The sequence below is a fragment of the Macaca fascicularis genome, chromosome 13 (genome assembly GCF_037993035.2).
Source record: "Macaca fascicularis isolate 582-1 chromosome 13, T2T-MFA8v1.1".
NCBI classification, from domain to species: Eukaryota; Metazoa; Chordata; class Mammalia; order Primates; family Cercopithecidae; genus Macaca; species Macaca fascicularis.
This window is the reverse complement of record NC_088387.1, coordinates 83481180-83502421: the sequence shown is the minus strand read 5'-3', so window position 1 is coordinate 83502421 and position 21242 is coordinate 83481180. Positions and strand designations below refer to the sequence as shown.

At 45.1% G+C, this 21242-nt stretch overlaps 1 protein-coding gene and 1 long non-coding RNA gene across 5 annotated transcripts in view; one reads left to right on the top strand and one right to left on the bottom strand.

Moving 5' to 3' along the window:
• Positions 1 to 21242, top strand: part of GALM (galactose mutarotase) — an 82876-nt gene that overhangs the window by 11356 nt on the left and 50278 nt on the right. For all 3 annotated transcript variants that reach the window (XM_005576082.5, XM_074011946.1, XM_005576081.4), the window contains exons 2-4: positions 304 to 458; positions 6409 to 6615; positions 14182 to 14263. In XM_005576082.5, coding sequence (XP_005576139.3) covers positions 304 to 458; positions 6409 to 6615; positions 14182 to 14263 — 444 coding nt within the window. The remainder of the gene's footprint in view (positions 1 to 303; positions 459 to 6408; positions 6616 to 14181; positions 14264 to 21242) is intronic.
• Positions 13737 to 19835, bottom strand: LOC123568397 (uncharacterized). 2 transcript variants are annotated; one of them, XR_006691736.3, is made up of 3 exons: positions 19724 to 19835; positions 19427 to 19539; positions 13737 to 13849 (listed from the first exon to the last, which is right to left on the bottom strand). It is a non-coding gene; the product is annotated as an uncharacterized lncRNA (long non-coding RNA). The 2 variants fall into 2 exon arrangements; XR_012422482.1 differs by lacking the exon at positions 13737 to 13849 and adding an exon at positions 18292 to 18429.

The window sequence follows — 21242 nt, the reverse complement described above, 5'->3', positions numbered from 1 at the left end:
CCCAGGCTGGAGTGCAGTGGTGCAGTCTCGGCTCACTGCAAGCACCACCTCCTGGGTTCATGCCATTCTCCTGCCTCAGCCTCCTGAGTAGCTGGGACTACAGGCACCTGCCACCACGCCCAGCTAATTTTTTTGTATTTTTAGTAGAGACGGGGTTTCACCATGTTAGCCAGGATGGTCTCAATCTCCTGACCTGGCGATCCACCCACCTCGGCTTCCCAAAGCGCTGGGGTTATAGGCGTGAGCCACAGCACCCAGCCTGAATTGAAGTTTTAAAAGTGCTGTCATCCCTTGTCCTTGCAGGATACCTCCAAAAGCAGCCATACTTTGGAGCAGTTATTGGGAGGGTGGCCAACCGAATCGCCAAAGGAACCTTCAAGGTGGATGGGAAGGAGTATCACCTGGCCATTAACAAGGAACCCAACAGTCTGCATGGAGGAGTCAGAGGGTTTGATAAGGTAAGTCTGGCACATGTGATGGAGTTCCCTTTAGGCTCACTTTATGCGTACCTTCTGCTTGCCAGGCACGGTCTTAGGCCCTAGAGCACGTGTGTGGTGAGGAAATACAGGAAAGAGGCCACTCCTGTGGTTCAGGGCAGCAGGTGCAATGGGCATGTCCCAGGACCCATACTTCTCTAGTTCATCTGTTGGAACAGACAGGAGAGCCCCAAGAGAAAGGATGTCAGTCTTTGACAGGAAAAACAAGAAACAACGTTCTCACAGTGTTACGATCAGGGAGTTGGGTTGGAGAGAAGTGGATTGATAACAGTATCTTCCACTTATTGGACAAGACACTGACATATATTATCTCTTACCCTTACTAAAACTCTGTGTTATCACTAAATGGGAAAACTGAGGCACTAAAAGACCACATGACCGGGCATGGTAGCTCACGCCTGCAATCCCAGTACTCTGGGAGGCCGAGGTGGGCAGATCACCTGAGGTCAGGAGTTTAAGACCAGCCTGGCCAACGTGGTGAAACCCCATCTCTATGAAAAATACAAAACTTAGCTGGGTGTGGTGGCCACCTGTAATCTCAGCCACTCAGGAGGCTGAGGCAAGAGAATCGCTTGAATGTAGGAGGTAGAAGATGCAGTTAGCTGAGATCACGCCACTGCACTCCAACCTGGGCAACAGAGCCAGACTCCATCTCAAAAAAATGAAAAATAAAAAATAAATAAAAGACCACATGACTCCAAAGTGGGACAACCAGGGCTGCCTGGCCCAAAACACTCATTCTTACACCATAGCTGCTGGTGTCCACCCAGGCCGCATGGGTGCCCCCATCCAGCATGCTTCCCTGTACCTGTCATTAAGCCCCCCGCCATGGCCCTGCACCAAGGCCTGCCCTTCCACTGAAGTGCCTCCCCTTCCACTGAAGTGCCTCATGCCTCAAAATCATATCAGATTCTCCCCAGTTCCTCTCCTCCATATGAAAACGTCCCTTCTTTAAGCGGATCCCTAGAAAACAAGGTCAAGAAAGCAAATTGATCGAACAGCTTCTCCCTGGGTTGGGAGTGCTTGGCCCCCTGCTTCCTAGCCCCATGGGAGTCTACAGGTTAACCCCAGTGATTGCTCTCTTACTAGTCTGATTTCAGGCTGTGAAGGAGTAAATTTCAGTAGTTAACTTTCTTTTACATTATACCACCCAGGTTATTTGCTAGAGAAGAGCCAGAGAAGACAGAAACATGTATGCCCACTAATGGTCACAGTTTCTTCTCTTCTGCCTCTAACCATCACTTGTCCTGCAGAAGGAGGCTGGTGGCTCTGGCTTCCCTGCTTCCATGAGCTTCCTGCTGGTGGTCTGGAACCAGACTGACTGCCCCATGGGTTTCCCTTTCCTCAGGATGGGACTCTTCATGCCAGGGAGGCAAAGGGCAGCATGTGCTCTGCCCATGTTAGTGCAGAGTCTCTAGAACATGCCAGGATCATGAGCAAACCCCAACCAGAGGAAGTAAGGCCCAGCCTGGCTTCAGACAGGGATCTTCAGAGGAGCCTTAGGACAGCACCTCGTTGTAGCTTGTCCCTGCTCCCCCTGTTCACTGTGGCATTTTCCGTGGTGTTACTTAACTTATATTCCCTTCAAGAACATAGCAAAATCGTGAGTGTATGTAGCCTTCAGTGCAGTGTGCCCTTGAGCCCCTTCTGTGAAGCGGGGGGCACAGTAGGCCGGGGACTCCTGAGGCTCACAGTATAAAGAGGGAGGTGGACTCTTACATGATAACTGTTAAAGGTGAGAAGCCACAAATGCTGCAAAAGATGACAACAAGGTGCAGTAGGAACTGGGTGTGAACAAATGAAATAGCAACCTAGGAGGTAGGATTGGAACTGGCCTTGAAGAGCCAAAGCATTTCATTCAATACATGGATATGGGAGAGAATGGCTGCACAGTGGCCCTGAGAGGGATAGGGAAATACTTTGAACGTTTTTTGGTTTTTTTTTTTGAGGTAGAGTTTTGCTCTCGTTGCCCAGGCTGGAGTGCAATGGCGCCATCTCAGCTCACCACAACCTCCGTCTCCTGGGTTCAAGCAGTTCTTCTGCCTCAGTCTCTCGAGTAGCTGGGATTACAGGCATGCGCCACCACGCCTGGCTAATTTTGTATTTTTAGTAGAGATGGAGTTTCTCCATGTTGGTCAGGCTAGTCTCGAACTCCTGACCTCAGGTGATCCGCCCACCTCGGCCTCCCATAGTGCTGGGATTAAAGGCTTGAGCCACTGCACCTGGCCGACTTTCAACATTTTTATAAAGCCACTGAAAGTTTTTGAACAGTCGGTTTTGACATAGTGCCATGCGCCCATCAGATGAACGTTGTTTTACATTGTGTCACGTCTCAACAATGACTGAATAATTGTTGGTTTGGAGGTATGTGTTTTTCTATTTATACCAATGCTTTTTTTTTTTTTTTTTTTTTGAGATGGAGTTTTTTTGCTCTTGTCCCGCAGGCTGGAGTGCAATGGCGTGATGTCAGCTCACTGCAACCTCCGCCTCCTGGGTTCAAGCGATTCTCCTGCCTCAGCCTCTCAAGTAGCTGGGATTACAGGCATGTGCCACCACGACCGGCTAATTTTGTATTTTTAGTAGAGTACAGGGTTTCTCCATATTGGTCAGGCTGGTCTCAAACTCCAGGCATGAGCCATTGCACCCGGCCACCAACACATTTTTTTTTAAGATGAAAGTTGAATAGGATTTGAAATGGTATAAGAAGGTCTAGAGCTGCAAAGTTTCTGGAAATTTAGAAACTATAGGCTCAGGGAAATCATTCTATAAATAGGAATTATACTTAACCAATCATATTGGTTTACCAAAAATCTTTCCATTGTGTCCTTTCTCTGCAAAAGAAAAACTAGGTAGCAAGTTAAGATTTCATTTCAATTATTTAATTCTTGAAATGTTCTATTTGGGATATTCTATTTCCTTTTTAATTACACATGTAACAGGCTTCATATTTTGAGTGTCTTGACAGTTCAACCTTTCTGGGAGCTAACTAGGGTGTAAAATGAATTTTTCACTAAGCTCGGTGAAAGTATTTCACATACCAGCTGCTTTCACTGTAGGTGAAGGCAGAAACCTCCGTTCCTGCTGGGTTCTCCTTCCTGGCAAATGCCGCGTCTGTGAGAGTAAAGTGGACAGATCCTGGGCTCAGAGGCCACTCCTGGGTCCCACAGAGGCTATTATCTTTCAAGTCTATAGAGTTTGGCCTCAACTTTTTTGTTGAAAAGGAAGATTCAAACAAAAACTTCACTGAGACTAAAATGTGGAATAGTGGAGACAGCCAGTCCTGAGTTTGAACCCCAGCTCTGTCACAAATAACATGTATAACTTTATCTATTTACTTATTTTTTGAGATGGAGTCTTGCTCTGTTGTCCAGGCTGGAGTGCAGTGGTGTGATCTCGGCTCACTACAACCTCCACTTCCCAGGTTCAAGCAATTCTCCTGCCTTAACCTCCCAAGTAGCTGAGATTACAGGAGCCCACCACCACACCTGGCTAATTTTTGTATTTTCAGTAGAGATGAGGTTTCACCATGTTGGCCAGGCTGGTCTTGAACTCCTGACCTCAAGTGATCTGCCCACCTTGGCATCCCAAAGTGCTGTAATTACAGGTGTGAGCCACCGCACCTGGCCACATGTGTGACTTTAAACAAGATTTTTTTTCCTTCTAAACAATGGACAGGAAGTATGAAACTCCCTACCCTCCCCGACGCACACTAGGAATGTGGAAGGTAGACGTGGGTATAAGTTAACTCCACTGAACTCAATTTGCTCATCTGTAAAATGGAGGTAAATAATATTTGTTGAAGCCACATGAAATTGCCAGTGTTCAACTGTTTTGACCTACAGTGATGGTCATTTCATTTGGTTCAACCAAATCTGTACCTTGCAAAATGATTTATGTAAAGCACTAGGTCATTGACTATTCAGCATTCAACAAATCGGAGGTCTCATGCCTGCAACAGGCCCCTTCTTTAGTGATCCCAGAGCTCTCTAAAGGCACTGGGAATCTCTGGCCAACTCATCCCCTGATAATATAGAATAATGGAACAGACTCAGGATCCAATCCAATGCCACACACTAGCTGTGTGGCCTGAGGCAAGCGGTTTATCCTCACTGAGCCTCCATTCTTTCATTATTCAATGAGGATGATGTTACCTACTTTAAGTCTGCTTTGAGACAGATGAGACAGTGTCTGTGAAGTTTCTAGCAAAGAGTCTCGACTCATAATGGGTACCAGATAAATGTTCGTTTTCCTTTCCCTGTAAGTGTAATCTTAGAGCCTCTAGGACAAAGTTGAGAACAGCCACTATGTTAATCCAAGATTCCAATTCCTATTTCCAAAAGCAAAATGCTTTTTACTTATTTATTTACTTTTTGGAGACAATGTCTTACTCTGTCACCCAGATTGGAGTGCAATGGTGCAATGGTATGTGCGATCTCAGCTCACTGTAGCCTCAACCTCCTGGGCACAAGCGATCCTCCCTTCTCAGCCTCCTGAGTAGCTAGGACTACAGGTATGCACCACCATACCTGGTAATTTTTTTTTTTTTTTTTTTGAGACACAGTCTCACTCTGTTGCCCAGGCTGGAGTGCAGTGGCACGATCTCGGCTCACTGCAAGCTCCGCCTCCCAGGTTCACACCATTCTCCTGCCTCAGCCTCCTGAGTAGCTGGGACCACAGGTGCCTCCCACCACGCCTGGCTAATTTTTTGTATTTTTAGCAGAGACGGGGTTTCACTGTGTTAGCCAGGATGGTCTCGATCTCCTGACCTCATGATCCGCCTGCCTTGGCCTCCCAAAGAGTTGGGATTACAGGCATGAGCCACCGCGCCCAGCCCATACCTGGCTAATTTTTTAAACTTTTTTATAGAGATGAAGTCTCACTATGTTGCCCAGGCTGGTCTTGAATTCCTGAGCTCAAGTGTTGGGATTACAGGCATGAGCTATTGCACCCGACCACAAAAAAAAAAACTTTAAAAATAAACTCCATACTTTTTTTGTCGGTCTTAGAATCATATTTTCTAGAACAAGAAGAAACTTCGAGATAATTTCTTCAACCCCTTTATTTTATGAAAGAGATTAATGCCTAGAGTCACACAATGGGCTAGGGACAAATGAGGCCCCCCAAATCAGGACTCTTGACTTGTGGGCTACAACTCTTCTTAATGGCACAAGTGCCTTATTTGTTTTGAACTCTGCCTAGGGAACACAGAGAGCCTTGCAGGAATTTTAATAAATATGTGTATATAGTACCCCCAAGAGACAGGGGCTGATTTATTAAAGTTTTTTTAGTACTCTCAGCAGATATTGCTATATGGCATTTAGCAGAGTGGGGCTACAAGATTAAAAAAAAAAAATCAAAGAAAAATCATCAAAGAAGAGGAGGGGAAAATATTGTAGACACACATATACATACAAAGTTAGAGAAAAGAGAATGGGGAGTGTGAGAAGGTAGAGAAAAACAAAAATTTGGAATAGTTAAAATCCAGGGGCCGGGTGCGGTGGCTCATGCCTGTAATCCCAGCACCTTGGGAGGCTGAGACAGGTAGATCACTTGAGGTCAGGAGTTCGAGACCAGCCTGGTCATCATGGCGAAACCCTGTTTCTATGAAAAATGCAAAAATTAGCCAGGCATGGTGGCTCATGCCTGTAATCGTACTCGGGAGGCTGAGGCTCGAGAATCTCTTGAACCTGGGAGGTGGAGGTTGCAGTGAGCCAAGAATGTATCACTGCACTCCAGCCTGGACAACATAGTGAGACCCTGTCTCAAAAAAAAAAAATCCAGGCTGTCATTCAAAAGTCTTAATTGATTGTATAACCATTTTCCTTGTGAAATCAGTTGTCTTTAAATATTGAAATGTGGCTTTAACTTGAGGTTGGAGCAACTACACAACTTTGAAAATACTTTTTTCCAGGTACTCTGGACCCCTCGGGTGCTGTCCAATGGCGTCCAGTTCTCGCGCATCAGTCCAGATGGTGAGGAAGGCTACCCCGGAGAGTTAAAAGTCTGGGTGACATACACCCTGGATGGCGGGGAGCTTGTGGTCAACTATAGAGCACAGGCCAGTCAGGCCACACCAGTCAACCTGACCAACCATTCTTACTTCAACCTGGCAGGCCAGGTAAGTGAATTTGTTCTTTCCTGCTTCGTGCTTTGTGGAATGTCCTGGGCTGTGGCTAGAGAGATCAGAGCAGTGTGGAATTGCTGTGGCAGTGAGGTCACCCTCATGATGACAAAAAGGGCCCAGTAGAGGACTTATAGTAGGTGCTCAATAATTGAAAATTATAGAGAAAGACAGAATGAGTACATTGTACTGCCAAGAGAGTACCTATTTCCCATTTGCTTCAGACAGGTAACTAACTGTTTCAAGAACTCCCTCTCAGAATCTAATTGTAACATGCACTTATATTTGCTTTCCTTATTCCACTTCTATTCCCCCCTAATTTGTTCCAATTAAGATGCCTTCCACCCTTGGAGCTTTGGAAATGGCATGGCCCAGCTCCTTTAGATATGCTGCCAATATGTGTGTGTTTCCCCTGTGAACCTGCCACCTCCTCCCAGGGGTTTGGGTGGGCCAGTCCTGCCCTGCACAGTACCGTGGAAAGAGCACTGGATTTGTATTTAGAAGACCTGTTTTTTTTTTTAGATTAATAGGCATGTTCTCGATTTCATAATCATAACACTACCTACTGTTTGTCAGCTGCTGTTAGAAGCCCTTTATGAAGTTGTTGGTTAAGACACTAAAATCAACCCAGCAGAGGAATAGACCCCAGTGGGGGACCACTTGAACTGCCCACCTAAGAGTGGTGTAGAGCTGCTGACAACCCCCCTTAAGTGATCCCTTCTGAACTACCTCATTCTCTCCTAACGGTAACAGTTTAGCTCATTGAGGAGGCTATCATATCAGACAGAATAAAAAACTCAGCTAAACTCTGTAGATTATATTTATTACTTCCTCTTTATCTGAAGAACTCATCATTGTCCACTATACTTGACTCACTTTGGCCTCATTTTCTACCGCAAGATGATATTCACAGTCAGCTAGTAATATCTCACATTTTTATATTGTTTCAGGAGTTTGCTGATGATCTGCTGGGTTCTGTTTTCTAGAATTTTCCCAAATTGCAGAGTTAATTGGTTCTTGTAAAATTTCCAACGTTCTCCCTTTAAAAAAGTTGACCCTTTACTTGCGTGTTCCTTATCTTCAGGAACTTTCACCATCCTTCTTGAAATCTTAAAAACAAGTCCGGGTGCTGTGGCTCATGCCTGTAATCCTGGCACTTTGGGAGGCCGAGATGAGTGAATCACCTGAGGTTAGGAGTTTGAGACCAGCTTGACCAACATGGTGAAACCCCATCTCTACTAAAAATACAAAATTAGCTGGGCGTGGTAGCATGGGCCTGTATTCCCAGCTATTCGGGAGGCTGAGACAGGGGAATCACTTGAACCTGGGAGACTGAGGTTGCAGTGAGCTGAGATTGTGCCATTGCACTCCAGCCTGGGCAACAAGAGCGAAACTCCATCTTTAAAATAAATAAATAAATAAATAATATTAAAACCAAAACAAAAGACAAAAATAAAACAAAAACACTCAGACCTAAGAGGCTCTACTTCTTAAAATAAGTTCAGAAAGAAATGACAGAAATAGAACAAAGTATTGTTTTATGTAGGTAATAAACTTTGGTGATAATTCTGTTTTTTACATTTCTGCGTACTTAGTACCTCCTATTTAATAATGGGGAGGGAAGATCTAAAGGAATAGATTCAGAAATAGAAAGAGAAATTATGCATGCAGTATTCCATCTGCCAGTGTGTTCCAATGAAGGTAAAAAGCCTTTTTTTTTTTTTACCACCCTTCCAGTCCTGCAGGGACTTGGAGTGATGGGTATTTCTGAATCTCTTTTTAGACTGAATAGTTTCCTAGATCTTAGACGCCACCCAAAAGGGCAGTCAGTATAAACTTCCTTCCATATACCACAGATTGAATATCCTTTATCCAAAATACTTGGGGCCAGAAATGTTTTGGATTTTGGAGATTTCCAGATTTTGGAATATTTGCATTATGTATACTTATTCGTTCAGCATTCCTAATCCGAAAACTCGAAATCTGGAATGCTCCAGTCAGTGACTACTTTTCTGAGCATCATGTTGGCACTCAAAAAGCTCAGATTTTGGAGCATTTCAGATTTTACATTGTCTTTTTTTTCTTTTTGAGACGGAGTTTCGCTCTTGTTGCCCAGGCTGGAGTGCAGCGGCACAATCTTGGCTCACTGCAACCTCCACCTTCCGGGTTCAAGCACTTCTCCTGCCTCAGCTTCCTTAGTAGCTGGGATTACAGGCACGCACCACCACGCCAGCTAATTTTTGTATTTTTGGTTGAGATGGGGTTTCACCATGTTGGCCAGGCTGGTCTCGAACTCCTGACCTCAGGTGATCTGCCCGCCTCTGCCTCCCAAAGTGCTGGGATTACAGGCGTGAGCCATCTAAATCTCTGAAAAGATTATAGATTTTCAGAGTAGGGATGTTCAACGTGTATCTTAGTAAGTGTAGCTTGAATCCACAGCCACCAGCTTCAGGTTTGAAGGTGGATGGGGGCACCAGCCTTCTGAGGCACTCCAGTAGGAGTGGATGATCACCAAGCCGGACCTGGAGTCAAGGGCTTCTGCATCTTCGGAATATCTCTTGCCATATCTTGAGAAGCATTATCATATATCTCAAACCCTCCCCAGGGACATAGCTCAAAACCTGATATTTAAATTAGTCAGCTCATCTTATATATTTTTGTGTGTTATTTAAATTTAATAAGTGGTATTTTTGTTTCCATCTGCTTCCTCAGTATTTTGGCTTTTGTCTTCAGCCTTGTCCCCTCATGGCCACAGCTCCAGGAATCACCTCCTCATATAGTCACATCCAGAGACAAAAAGACTAATTCCTTTTTTCATATCTCTAATGTCCTCTTTTTAAGAAAAAGCAATACCTGGCTGGGCGCGGTGGCTCAAGCCTGTAATCCCAGCACTTTGGGAGGCCGAGACGGGTGGATCACGAGGTCAGGAGATCGAGACTATCCTGGCTAACACGGTGAAACCCCGTCTCTACTAAAAAATACAAAAAAGCCGGGCGATGTGGCGGACGCCGGTAGTCCCAGCTACTCGGGAGGCTGAGGCAGGAGAATGGCGTGAACCCGGGAGGCGGAGCTTGCAGTGAGCTGAGATCCGGCCACTGCACTCCAGCCTGGGCGACAGAGCGAGACTCCGTCCCCCCCCCCTCAAAAAAAAAAAAGAAAAGAAAAAGCAATACCTTTCCTAGAAGCCCTCCAGCCAACTTTCTCTGACTTCTCATTGGCCAGAAGTGTGGCCTATGCTCTGCCTAACCCAATCGCCAGCAAGGGAATTAGGCCACGATGATTGGTTTAGACCAGTCAAAATTCGCCCTCTGGGAACGGAGAAGGGGAGTCCCCTTCCCTGAATATCTGACTATCTGGTCTAGCATAGGATAAATCAACAAACCTGGTTTCTCCCTGGGGGCACAGAGTTGCTGGTAAAAGAGTTGCCATGGCTTGTAGGTAGTAACCCGCAGTGTCTGTACCCTCCTGCTAGGAGTGATAAGAGCTGAGTTAAGGCTGTAGTAGTGACATTGCGCAATGTCTTTAAAGTCCCCTGCAAATCATGATGGGCTCTATAAATGGTTAATGTTACAAATGGGTAGCAGCCAAGCAAAGTTAACCAAAACAAATACTGAACCCAGAGATGGGCCTCAAGGTCTGTTTGTGAATCAGCATTTCTTGCCAAGTTTTCATCAGTCTTGAAAGGAAATGATTCCAACAGTAATATTCCACCAGAGTAGATCATTGCATTTTTCCAGCCTAGAAGAGTCATAAAAAGAAGCATGCATCTTTTTTTTTTTTTTTTTTTTTTTTTGAGACGGAGTCTCACTGTCTCCAGGATAGAGTGCAGTGGCGCAATCTTGGCTCACTTCCACCTCCACCTCCCAGGTTCCAGCGATTCTTCCGCCTCAGCCTCTGGAGTAGCTGGGATTACGGGCGTGTGCCCCACGCCTGGCTAAGTTTTTATATTTTTAGTAGAGATGAGGTTTCAGCATGTTGGTCAGGCTGGTCTTGAACTCCTGACTTGAAGTGATCTGCGCATCTCAGCCTCCCAAAGTTCTGGGATTACAGGCGTCAGCCACCGTGCCCAGCCACAAAGCATGCATCTCTTTAATGAAGGAATGTTGCTACCGCTTGGTGACCCTTAAGAAGGTGGGTGCCTGATGAATGTTCTTTTCCTTCTCCTCCTAGGCTTCTTCCTAAATCTTAGATTCATCAGTTTATTTGGTGTGTGATTATCATGTTGATTCATTTCTCTAGTGCTAAAAAAAAAAAAAAAAAACAAAAAAACAGAAAATGGAAATTTCTAAGCAGCTTTATTTATAACAGTAAAACACTGGAAACAACCCAAAAGTCTATCAACAGGAGAATGGATAAACAAACTGTGATACATTCATACAATGGAATACTACTCAACAGTACAAAGAAATATAACATGGATGGTCCCAGGAGCGTTATGTTGTGTGGAAGTAACAAGGCACGAAAGAATATATACTGCATGGATCTGTTTCTAAAGAGGCAGGCACCTAGGAAACAGAGGGAAGACCTGAATTAATGCTAGGCCAGGAGTCTGGAGAATGGCTTTGCCTCCTGCAGGCGTCCTCATTGGATGACATTAGATAGATTGTGTTCCTCTAGGCTTGTTTGTGCACAGGAAGTATGGAGACGCTTCAGTCCATCTGGGTTCTCCTTTTCTAACACGCTTCAGTTCTGTACGTGGGCTGCAGCTCCCAGTTTAGTGCCACCAAGGCCTTGAACCCAACCTTCGCACCCCTTGTCTCGGCTGACCCAAAGCCCTCCGTGTTGAGCTGAGTAGTGAACAGATAGGGCCAGGGAAGTACAGTAGTCCCAAATTCTCTTCCCTCAGCTCCTCTCCAACAGTCCCAGGGGCATCTTCAGGTGCTGGCACCACCTGAGGCATGAGAAGATGGCAGGAGAGAGGCGCACAGAGGAGACATCAGCTCGAGTCTAGACCTGCTCTAGGCAGGGGTGCAGACCCCCTCCCATCTTGGACCTGCCACCCCAACTCAGAGCAGGGACCAAACAAGCTGTAGGAAGTGCAGAGGAGAGGCCTCTGCCCTGACCTTGTCCCCCACCCACTCATACCCCTGTCCAGCATGCACCCACTGGGAGAATACAAGAGCATCATGGTTCTTCTGGCCAGGCGCGGTGGCTCAAGTCTGTAATCCCAGCATTTTGGGAAGCCATGGCAGGCAGATTACTTGAGGTCAGGAGTTTGAGACCAGCCTGGCTAACATGGTGAAACCCCATCTCTCCTAAAAATACAGAACTTAGCCTGGCATGGTGGTGGGCGCCTGTAATCCCAGCTACTTAGGAGGCTAAGGCAGGAGAATTGCTTGAACCCTGGAGGTGGAGGTTGCAGTGACCCAAGATTGCACCACTGCACTCCAGCCTGGGCGACTGTAAGACTCTGCCTCAGAAAAAAAAAGAATCGTAGTTTTGCAGAAAAAGAGCCAGTTTCTGTCATGTTTAGACATGCATTCTCATGGTCTCTCAAATCTTGACCTTTCTTAGAATGACTCAGTTTGATTGTATGGGCCAGTCTTTCAGACCATAGAATCTGTTTCCAGCTAACCTGTCCTAATCCTGTCTCAAAAAATCGAGTTGGCCAGGCACAGTGCCTCACACCTGTAATCCCAGCACTTTGGGAGGCTGAGGTGGGTGGATCACCACCTGAGGTCAAGATTTCAAGACCAGCCTGGCCAATATGGTGAAACCCCATCTCTACTAAAAATACAAAAATTAGCCGAGTGTGGTGGTGCACGCTTGTAATCCCAGCTGCTCGGGAGGCTGAGGCAGGAGAATCGCTTGAACCTGGGAGGCAGAGACTGCAGTGAGCCAAGATTGCACTACTGCACTCAGGCCTGGGTGACAGACCGAGACTCTGTCTCAAAAAAAAAAAAAAGTCTACTGGGCGTGGTGGCTCACACCTATAATCCCAGCACTTTGGGAGGCCGAGGTGGGCAGATCACCTGAGGTCGGGAGTTCGAGACCAGCCTGGCCAACATGGAGAAACCCCTTCTCTACTAAAAATACAAAATTAGCTGGGCGTGGTGGTGCATGCCTGTAATCCCAGCTGCTCGGGAGGCTGAGGCAGGAGAATCACTTGAATCCGAGAGGTGGAGGTTGCAGTGAGCCGAGATTGCGCCATTGCATTCCAGCCTTGGCAACAAGAGCAAAATTCGGTCTCAAAAAAAAAAAAGTCAAATGTCAAATTTCCCCCGAGGGGCAAAATTATCCCCAATTGAGAACCACTAGTTTAGCTTATCTTTGAGCATTCACTAAGCAAAAGCCCTCACTTGGTTTCCCTTCCGCATCTTCTGGTGTGAAGCTTTAAAATATGTTGCTATTGAATAATAGCAATATAATATAAAATAATTATTTTATATAATAAATAAATAATAATATAAAATAAGCGTTTGTATTAGAAACATGCATGTATAAAACTATTTGCTGATTTACAAACAGCACAATGCACCTTTTCTAAACTGTTGTTCACAAGGACCCTGGAAAAGGTAGAGGCATCAGTAGCCCAAATTTATTTTATTTTGTTTAGTTATTTATTTATTTGTTTATTTATTTTTTGAGACGGAGTTTTGCTCTTGTTGCCCAGGGTGGAGTGCAATGGTGTGATCTTGGCTCACCGCAACCTCCACCTCCCGGGTTCAAGCAGTTCTCCTGCCTCAGCCTCCGGCGTAGCTGAGATTACAGGCATGCGCCACCACGCCCGGCTAACTTTGTATTTTTAGTAGAGACGGGGTTTCTTCTTTTTGGTCAGGCTGGTCTCCATCTCCTGACCTCAGGTGATCCACCCACCTCGGCCTCCCAAAGTGCTGGGATTACAGGCATGAGCCACCGCGCCTGGCCCCATTAGCCCAGTGTTAAACCAAAGGAAATGAGAGTCTATGAGGTTAAATAAATTCCCTGGGACCGCTCAGGAAGAGCTGGAACTAGACCCCAGGCCTTCTGACACTGACCAGTACTTCTTGCACCAGCCTTTGACTCCCCCGAAAAGGGCAGACTGCATCTTCATGGAGGAGGTGGGCAAATTCTCAAAAGCAGGGACCGCAGTTCTGACATCTGGGCTTCTGTCATGGAGCAGAGAGTGGGGCCTCTGTGTGGAAACTGGGCTAGAGGGGAGTGCCAGGTGCACCCCCAGGAGTGAGCCTGGAGCAGTCCCCTGACCTCTCAGGATGTGTTTCTGGTTACCAGCCCTTGCTCTTCTGGTTGCCTGGCGTGTGAGAAGAGTAGAAGAAACACCTACATTAATAAGCCAAAGTCCAAAAGGCTTTCAAACCACTGTGGTCTCTGATTTTTCACCTTCATATTCTATTTAGAAAAGAAAATGCGTGCACACTTGAAAGTTTCTTCCAAATTTATCTGTTGCTATTTTGAGGCTTTATCTACCTACACTTATATGATTATATTCAATCATTACCATCAGCCAAACAAGATTTTAAAAGTTTTTGTCAATGCCTGAAAACATTTTTGCAAGAGAAGTTAAAAAGTGGGTATATGAAATAAGACTAAGCAGAAAACCTTTCCCCTATCTTTTCCTCCCAGGGTTCCCCGAATATATATGACCATGAAGTCACCATAGAAGCGGATACTTACTTGCCTGTGGATGAAACCCTGATTCCTATAGGTTGGTGAATTTAACCTTTTTGTGTGATGTGGGATCGTGGATTGGCTCTTGAGGCCAAGAAAGGACATTAGTGGAGAAAGTGGTGAAATCTTTATAAAGTCTGTAGTTTAGTTAATAGAATTATTCCAGTGGTAATTTCTTAGTTTTGATATGTGTACTGTGTTTATGTAGTCTTAGCATGAGGGAAAGCTGGGACAGAGATGTAGTATTTTTACCACTTTTCTGTAAGTCTAAAATGATTTCAAAATTTTAAAAATTTTTTAAAAATGGTGAGTAAGATAATACTTTACTGGGGCTGGGCATGGTGGCTCACACCTGTAATCCCAGCACTTTGGGAGGCCAAGGCGGTTGGATAACTTGAGGCCAGGAGTTAGAGACCAGCCTGAGCAACATGGTGAGACCCTGTCTTATTTTTTTTTAAGATTAAAAAAATGTTTTTTTGGCCGGTGCAGTGGCTCACGCCTGTAATCCCAGCACTTTGGGAGGCCGAGGCGGGCAGATCACGAGGTCAGGCGATCGAGACCATCCTGGCTAACGTGGTGAAACCCTGTCTCTACCAAAAACACAAAAAATTAGCCGGGTGTTGTGGCAGGCGCCTGTAGTCCCAGCTACTCGGCAGGAAAATGGAGTGAACCCGGCAGGTGGAGGTTGTAGTGAGTCGAGATCGTACCACTGCACTCCAGCCTGGGCGACAGATAGAGACTCCATCTCAAAAAAAAAAAAAAAAAAAAAAAATTTTTAATGCAAGAGAAATTTAAAAAAAATTTAAATAAGTTTACTGGATACTCGTCTTACACCAGGTAAGAGCTTTTGTTTTAGTTGGCTTTTTTGGGGGTTCGGGGGAGGGGACAGGGTCTCACTCTGTTGCCCAGGCTGGAGTACAATGGCGTGATCTCGGCTCATTGCTGCCTTGACCTCCGCAGGCTCAGGTGATTCTCCCATCTCCACCTCCTGAGTAGCTAGGACCACAGGCATACACCATCATGCCCGTTGTATTTTTTAGTAGAGACAGGGTTTGACCAGGCTGGTCTCAAACTCCTGGACTCAAGCAATCTGCCCGCCTCGGCCTCTCAGAGGGCCCGGATTACAGGTGTGAGCTGCTGCGCCCAGCCACTTTGTTGTCTTTAATGGGTTGAGTTTATGGCTGCTAGTTCAAACTTTTTATGAGGAAGAAAGGTAAGCATGTGAGCCTGCATACCAAACAACAACTTCAGTTAACAGCAGGCATTAGGAACTCCCATAAATAGAGTAACTACAAAACTAATTGGAATAATAAGGAAAAATTGAGATCAATGGGGTCAAATTTTTGGCATCACAGTTTTGAATATTTTCCTGGCTCCAGGGCTGAGTTTAAAGGCTTTTCTGTTTGTCTTGGTAGCACATGTCATCTTGTGATATTTACATGACTCAGTAGAAGGGCATGAGTAAGCTGGCCCATCTGGTCCTAGAGTCAGAATTATTGCAGTAGAACTATATGTTGTGAACTGCAAGGAAAAAATAGTGGTGGCTGCTGTTTTATGACTGATAAGGAAGAAAGTGAACCAATTAGCTTATAAGTGGAGGTTATGAAATAAGTGCACATTTATTTGTGTATATTTATGAAATCTTCTCATGCTATCTGGTTGAGTTGATCAGATGAAAATCACAACAGGGCATAATTTGTGCATTTAAAGGCCCTGTAAAGGCCAAGTTATTTTACTTGATTGTAAAAAGTCATTGTGGCAAAGCGTAGTAGGGCTTAACATGCACTCTAATGGACTGTATAAAACTTGTGTTCGCTGGGTGTGGTGGCTCACACCTGTAATCCCAGCACTTTGGGAGGCTGAGGCAGGGGAGGATCACTTGAGCCCAGGAGTTCGAGACCAGACTGTGCAACACAGTGAGATCCCATCTCAACAAAAAATTGAAAAAAAATAGCCAGGTGTGGTAACACGCACCTGGGGTCCCAGCTACTCAAAAGGCTGAAGCAGGAGGCTCTCTCAAGCCCAGGAGTTGGAGGCTGCAGTGAGCCGTGATCTCTGCTACACTCCATCCTGGGCAACAGAGCAAGACCCCATCTCAAAAAAAAAAACCTAACTGGGAATATATATGTTATATTTCAGCTTTTTCTTTTTAAAAAAAAAAAAAGACCAAACTATCATTTATAATCATCATCTTTTCATGAAAGAATATTTTAGTACCATAAAAGTGTAAACATATTTAATCTCAGAATAACAACTATTTATATTGAATTTATGTAGCTTTTTAAAAAATATATGGTATCACTTGGAGCCAATACTGTAAAAAAAAATAAATAGCAGATTATCCAAATGTATCTGTTTTCTGTGGACCAGTGAAAATGTTATCACTAACTCATAATTGAGAACTAGTAATTGATCTGTAAGGCCACTTCTATCTCTTGCATTCTTTAATTCTACGAGGCTCCTAGCACAACATTTTAATGCTATTTCCACAACTCTTCAAATGCTTTAGAACTCTATCATTGAAGTAAATAAGTTGCTGCAACTTCAGAGCTCATGAAAAATTTGTAATTCTCTCCTACCTATCCATACTTGAGCCAGACCTACATGTTATACCTGTTTGCCCAGTGACACTTAAACAGAAATTATAGTATTGTTTTCTCTTTTCTCAGAAGTCCTTAAGAAACAAGTTTATTGGGCACGGTGGCTCAGGCCTGTAATCCCAGCACCTTGGGAGGCCGAGACGGGCGGATCACGAGGTCAGGAGATCGAGACCATCCTGGCTAACACGGTGAAACCCCGTCTCTACTAAAAATACAAAAAACTAGCTGGGTGAGGTGGCGGGCGCCTGTAGTCCCAGCTACTCCGGAGGCTGAGGCAGGAGAATGGCGTAAAAACCCAGGAGGCGGAGCTTGCAGTGAGCTGAGATCCGGCCACTGCACTCCAGCCCGGGCGACACAGCGAGACTCCATCTCAAAAAAAAAAAAAAAAAGAAAGAAACAAGTTTATTGTCTGATTCCTTTGAAACTTCCTCCAAAAATGGGTGGTAACTGCTACCTTGCACTTTAGGAATGTAAGAATTCACATGTCTAGCCCCCTTTCAACTGAGAACAAATCTCTAGGAGCCCAGATTTTCTCTTTTTTTTTTTTTCTTTTTTGTAGAGACAGGGTCTCCCTATGTTGCCCAGGCTGGTCTTGAATCTCTAAGCTCAAGCAATCCTCCCACCTGGGCCTCCCAGAGTGCTGGGATTACAGGTGTGAGCCACCACGCTGGTCCTCATCTGACTCTTAACACTGATCAAAAGCCCATGAGCTTAATTTTGAAAGAAGTCCAAAAGGCTTGCCCATCATTTGATCATTCAGAAGTGTTGCTGGGCTTTCCAGGAGCTGGCAGTCTATGGGAAGAGTCAGCCAGAATTGTGTCCATTACTCTGGAAAATATCAGGATAGACATAACTAGGAGACTTGGCACAGAGGGCAGGTACTGCTGAGGGGGCTTCCAGATAGAGGAAATGAGAGTTAAATAAAACCTGGAAGGGAAAGTGGAAGTTTGCCAGGGAGTGAGGAGGAGAAAGGTGTTCCAGATAAAGATGAACAAGCGTGGGCGGTGCAAGAAACAGCAGGACTAGCCCAGGGAAGTGCTGTGCTTTTGAAGCAAAGCATTTGGGGGACAATTTTAGTGGCAGAGAGTAGATGGGTCTGGAGAGGTTGATTGGGGCCATGTCAGATCTGTACCAGGCTCTGTGGAACTGCGATCCCTAGGGTGGCCCTGGGTGGCCCCAGGCTGGCCTGGAGCTCAAGGCTGATCCACATAGCTGACTCACAGGTGTACTTGAGTCCAGTCTCAAACTTCAGCATGTTCTGCCAGAGCTGGACTGAACCACAAGGCCACTTTCCTGAGACGTGCTACAAGAACCTATTAGACCAGGCCGGGCACAGTGGCTAACGTCTATAATCCCAGCAATTTGGGAGGCCGAGGTGGGCAAATTACTTGAGATCAGGAGTTCAAGACCAGCCTGACCAACATGGCGAAACCCCGCCTCTACTAAAAGTTCAAAACTTAGCTGGGTGTGGTGGTGGGTGCCTGTAATCCCAGTTACTTGGGAGGCTGAGGCAGGAGAATTGCTTGAACCTGGGAGGCAGAGGGTGCAGTGAGCCAAGATCACGCCACTTTACTCCAGCCTGGGAAACAGCGAGACTCCGTTTCTAAAAAAAAAAAAAAAAAGAAAGGAAGAAAGAAAAGAACCTGTTAGACCGGTCGTACTCCATTAAGACTTCTCAAAATAAATATGCACTACCTACCAACTGTGGTTTTGTTGAATTGAGAAAAAGAAGATACTGATTATCTGTGAGATAAGGTAAAGATTTATGATAATAGCTAGTATTTCAGGGAGGACTTTATAAATAATTCATAACACAAACCTGTAAGGTAGGTTCTGTTCATTTTTCTTATTTAACAGATGTGAAAACTATAGAACAAGGAGTTAAAGTATCTTACAGAGGATGACCCAGTTAGCAAGTGGGGGAAAGCTGGGATTCACACCAAGGTAGTCTGGTATTAGAACTCAGGCTCTTAATAGACCTGCACTCTGCAGATCTTACAGTGTGGTTAGATGTCAAGAAGGTTCGGTGCCAGACACAGTGGCTCACACCTTTAATCCCAGCACTTTGAGAGACCAAAGATTGGTTGAACCCAGGAGTTCAAGAGCAGCCTGGGCAACATAGGGAGACCCCATTAATACAAAAAAAATGTTTTTAGTTAGCCAGGAGTGTCAGTGCATGCCTGTGGTCCCAGCTATTTGGGAGGCTGAGGTAAGACGATTGCTTGAGCCCAGGAGGTCAAGGCTGAAGTGAGCTGTGATTGTGCCACTGCACTTCAATGTGGGTGAAGAGCAAGACCCTGTCTCAAAAAAAAAAAAAAAGAAGAAGAAGAAGATTTGGGAGGTAGGGGAGAGGCAGAAAGGAGTGAGGATAGAAAGAAAAGTAAATTAATTTCTTTTTTTTTTTTTTTTTTTTTTTTGAGAATGGCGTGACCAGGAGGCGGAGCTTGCAGTGAGCCGAGATCGTGCCACTGCACTCCAGCCTGGGGGACAGAGTGAGACGCCGTCTCAAAAAAAAAAAAAAAAAATTAATTTCTTAACTATATAAATACCCAAGTGCAACATATAGTCAAGAAATGGGAAGTAAGCCAAAACGAACATACTTTTGCCAGTTGTCAGTCCTCAGCTCTTTTGTCACCTTTTGTACAGGGAGCCTCCCCAGTCCTCTCACTGTCTCCTCCTTGTTCCTTCCTCCCTTCAATTTATTTCTACTTTTCTGCAAAGAAAACAGGAAACCAAGTTTGTTTAAATTAAATATAAGAAAGGGAGAGAGAGAGAGAAAGAGGAAGGAAGGAAAGGAAAAAGGGAAGGAGGGAGAGGTTTCTTGAAATTAAAGAGCATGAATTTAAGTGTCTGTCCTTGTTAGTCTGACAAGAAAGGGAAAGTCCAGGGAAAGTCACCTCAGGTGTCATTGTTCTGTTGCAACATGTGGTGTTCCTGACAGATCCCTTGTCTTTCCGGTTCTTGGTTTTCTCATATGCAGAATCTCGTTGTGACCAAGTTGTGTTGGCAGTTCACTTTCTTTAAGTATATATGTTGGTCATCTCTGTTGAAGATGATAGAAAAATCACCGTCAGTAGAAAATTTACAAACAGGCCAGGCGCGGTGGCTCATGCTTGTAATTCCAGCACCTCAGGAGGCAGAGGCGTTTGGATTTTTGAGCCCAGGAGTTCGAGACCAGCCTTGGCAACACGGTGAAACCCCGTCTCTACCAAAAATACAAAAATTAGCCAATCTCACAGCCCGGTCTCAAAATAAAAATAAATAAATTGATTAATTAAAATTTCAAAAAATGAAAGAAAATTTACAGACATAGTCAAAGAAAAGCCGTACCACTTACAGGATGGCGTTCAGCTATCTGGAGCAGCCCCGTATGGTGGGTACTTCATTTATCCGGGGGAGATGCCGGATAATGAGCTCATTTTAGACCCTTTGCCCTACCTGGCTTTCCCTGGGAAGGCTGCTTGGTTGTGTTGAAACCCTCAGAAATCAACAGTAGAAAACTTCTCTAAAACAGCTTTGGCCTTTTTGCATATGAATGACTTTTACTCTGTAAATCAGTTCTTTTGCTTACCATTCTAGTCCTCTGCTTTCCACCCCAAATCCTGGTTTATATGTTTGTGGTTTTCTTTGTTTGTTTATTTGTTTGCTTGTTTGTTTTTTGAGATGGAGTCTCACTCTGTTGCCCAAGCTGGAGTACAGTGGCTTGATCTCAGCTCTCTGCAGCAACCTCCACTTCCCAGGTTCAAGTGGTTCTCCTGCCTCTGCCTCCTGAGTAGCTGGGATACAGGCGTGCATGCCACCACGCCCAGCCAATTTTTGTATTTTTAGTAGGAATGGGGTTTCACCATGTTGGCCAGGCTGATCTTGAACTCCTGACCTCAAGCGATCCATCCGCCTTAGCATCCCGAAGTGCTGGGATTACAGGCGTGAGCCACCACACCCGGCCTATATGTTTGTTTTTAAAATCTCTCTTCCTAGAGTCATGAGAATTCTCATTAATTTCACTTAGAGCTCCTGGAGAGAAAAGCCTCTATTTTTGTCATTGTAACAATAAAAAAAGTGTAGAGGTTTTTTTCTTTTGAGACAGTGTTTCGCTCTTGTTGCCCAGGCTAGAGTGCAGTGGTGCGATCTTAGCTCACTGCAACCTCCACCTCCTGGATTCAAGCAATTCTCCTGCCTTGGCCTCCCAAGTAGCTGGAATTACAGGCATGTGCCACCACACCTGGCTAATTTTGTATTTTTAGTAGAATCAGGGTTTCATCATGTTGGTCAGGCTGGTCTCGAACTCCTGACCTCAGGTGATCTACCTGCCTTGGCCTCCCAGAGTGCTGGGATCACAGGTGCAAGCCACTGTGTCCAGTTTGTTGTTGTTGTTGTTGTTGTTGTTTTTGAGACAGGGTCTCATTCTATTGCCCA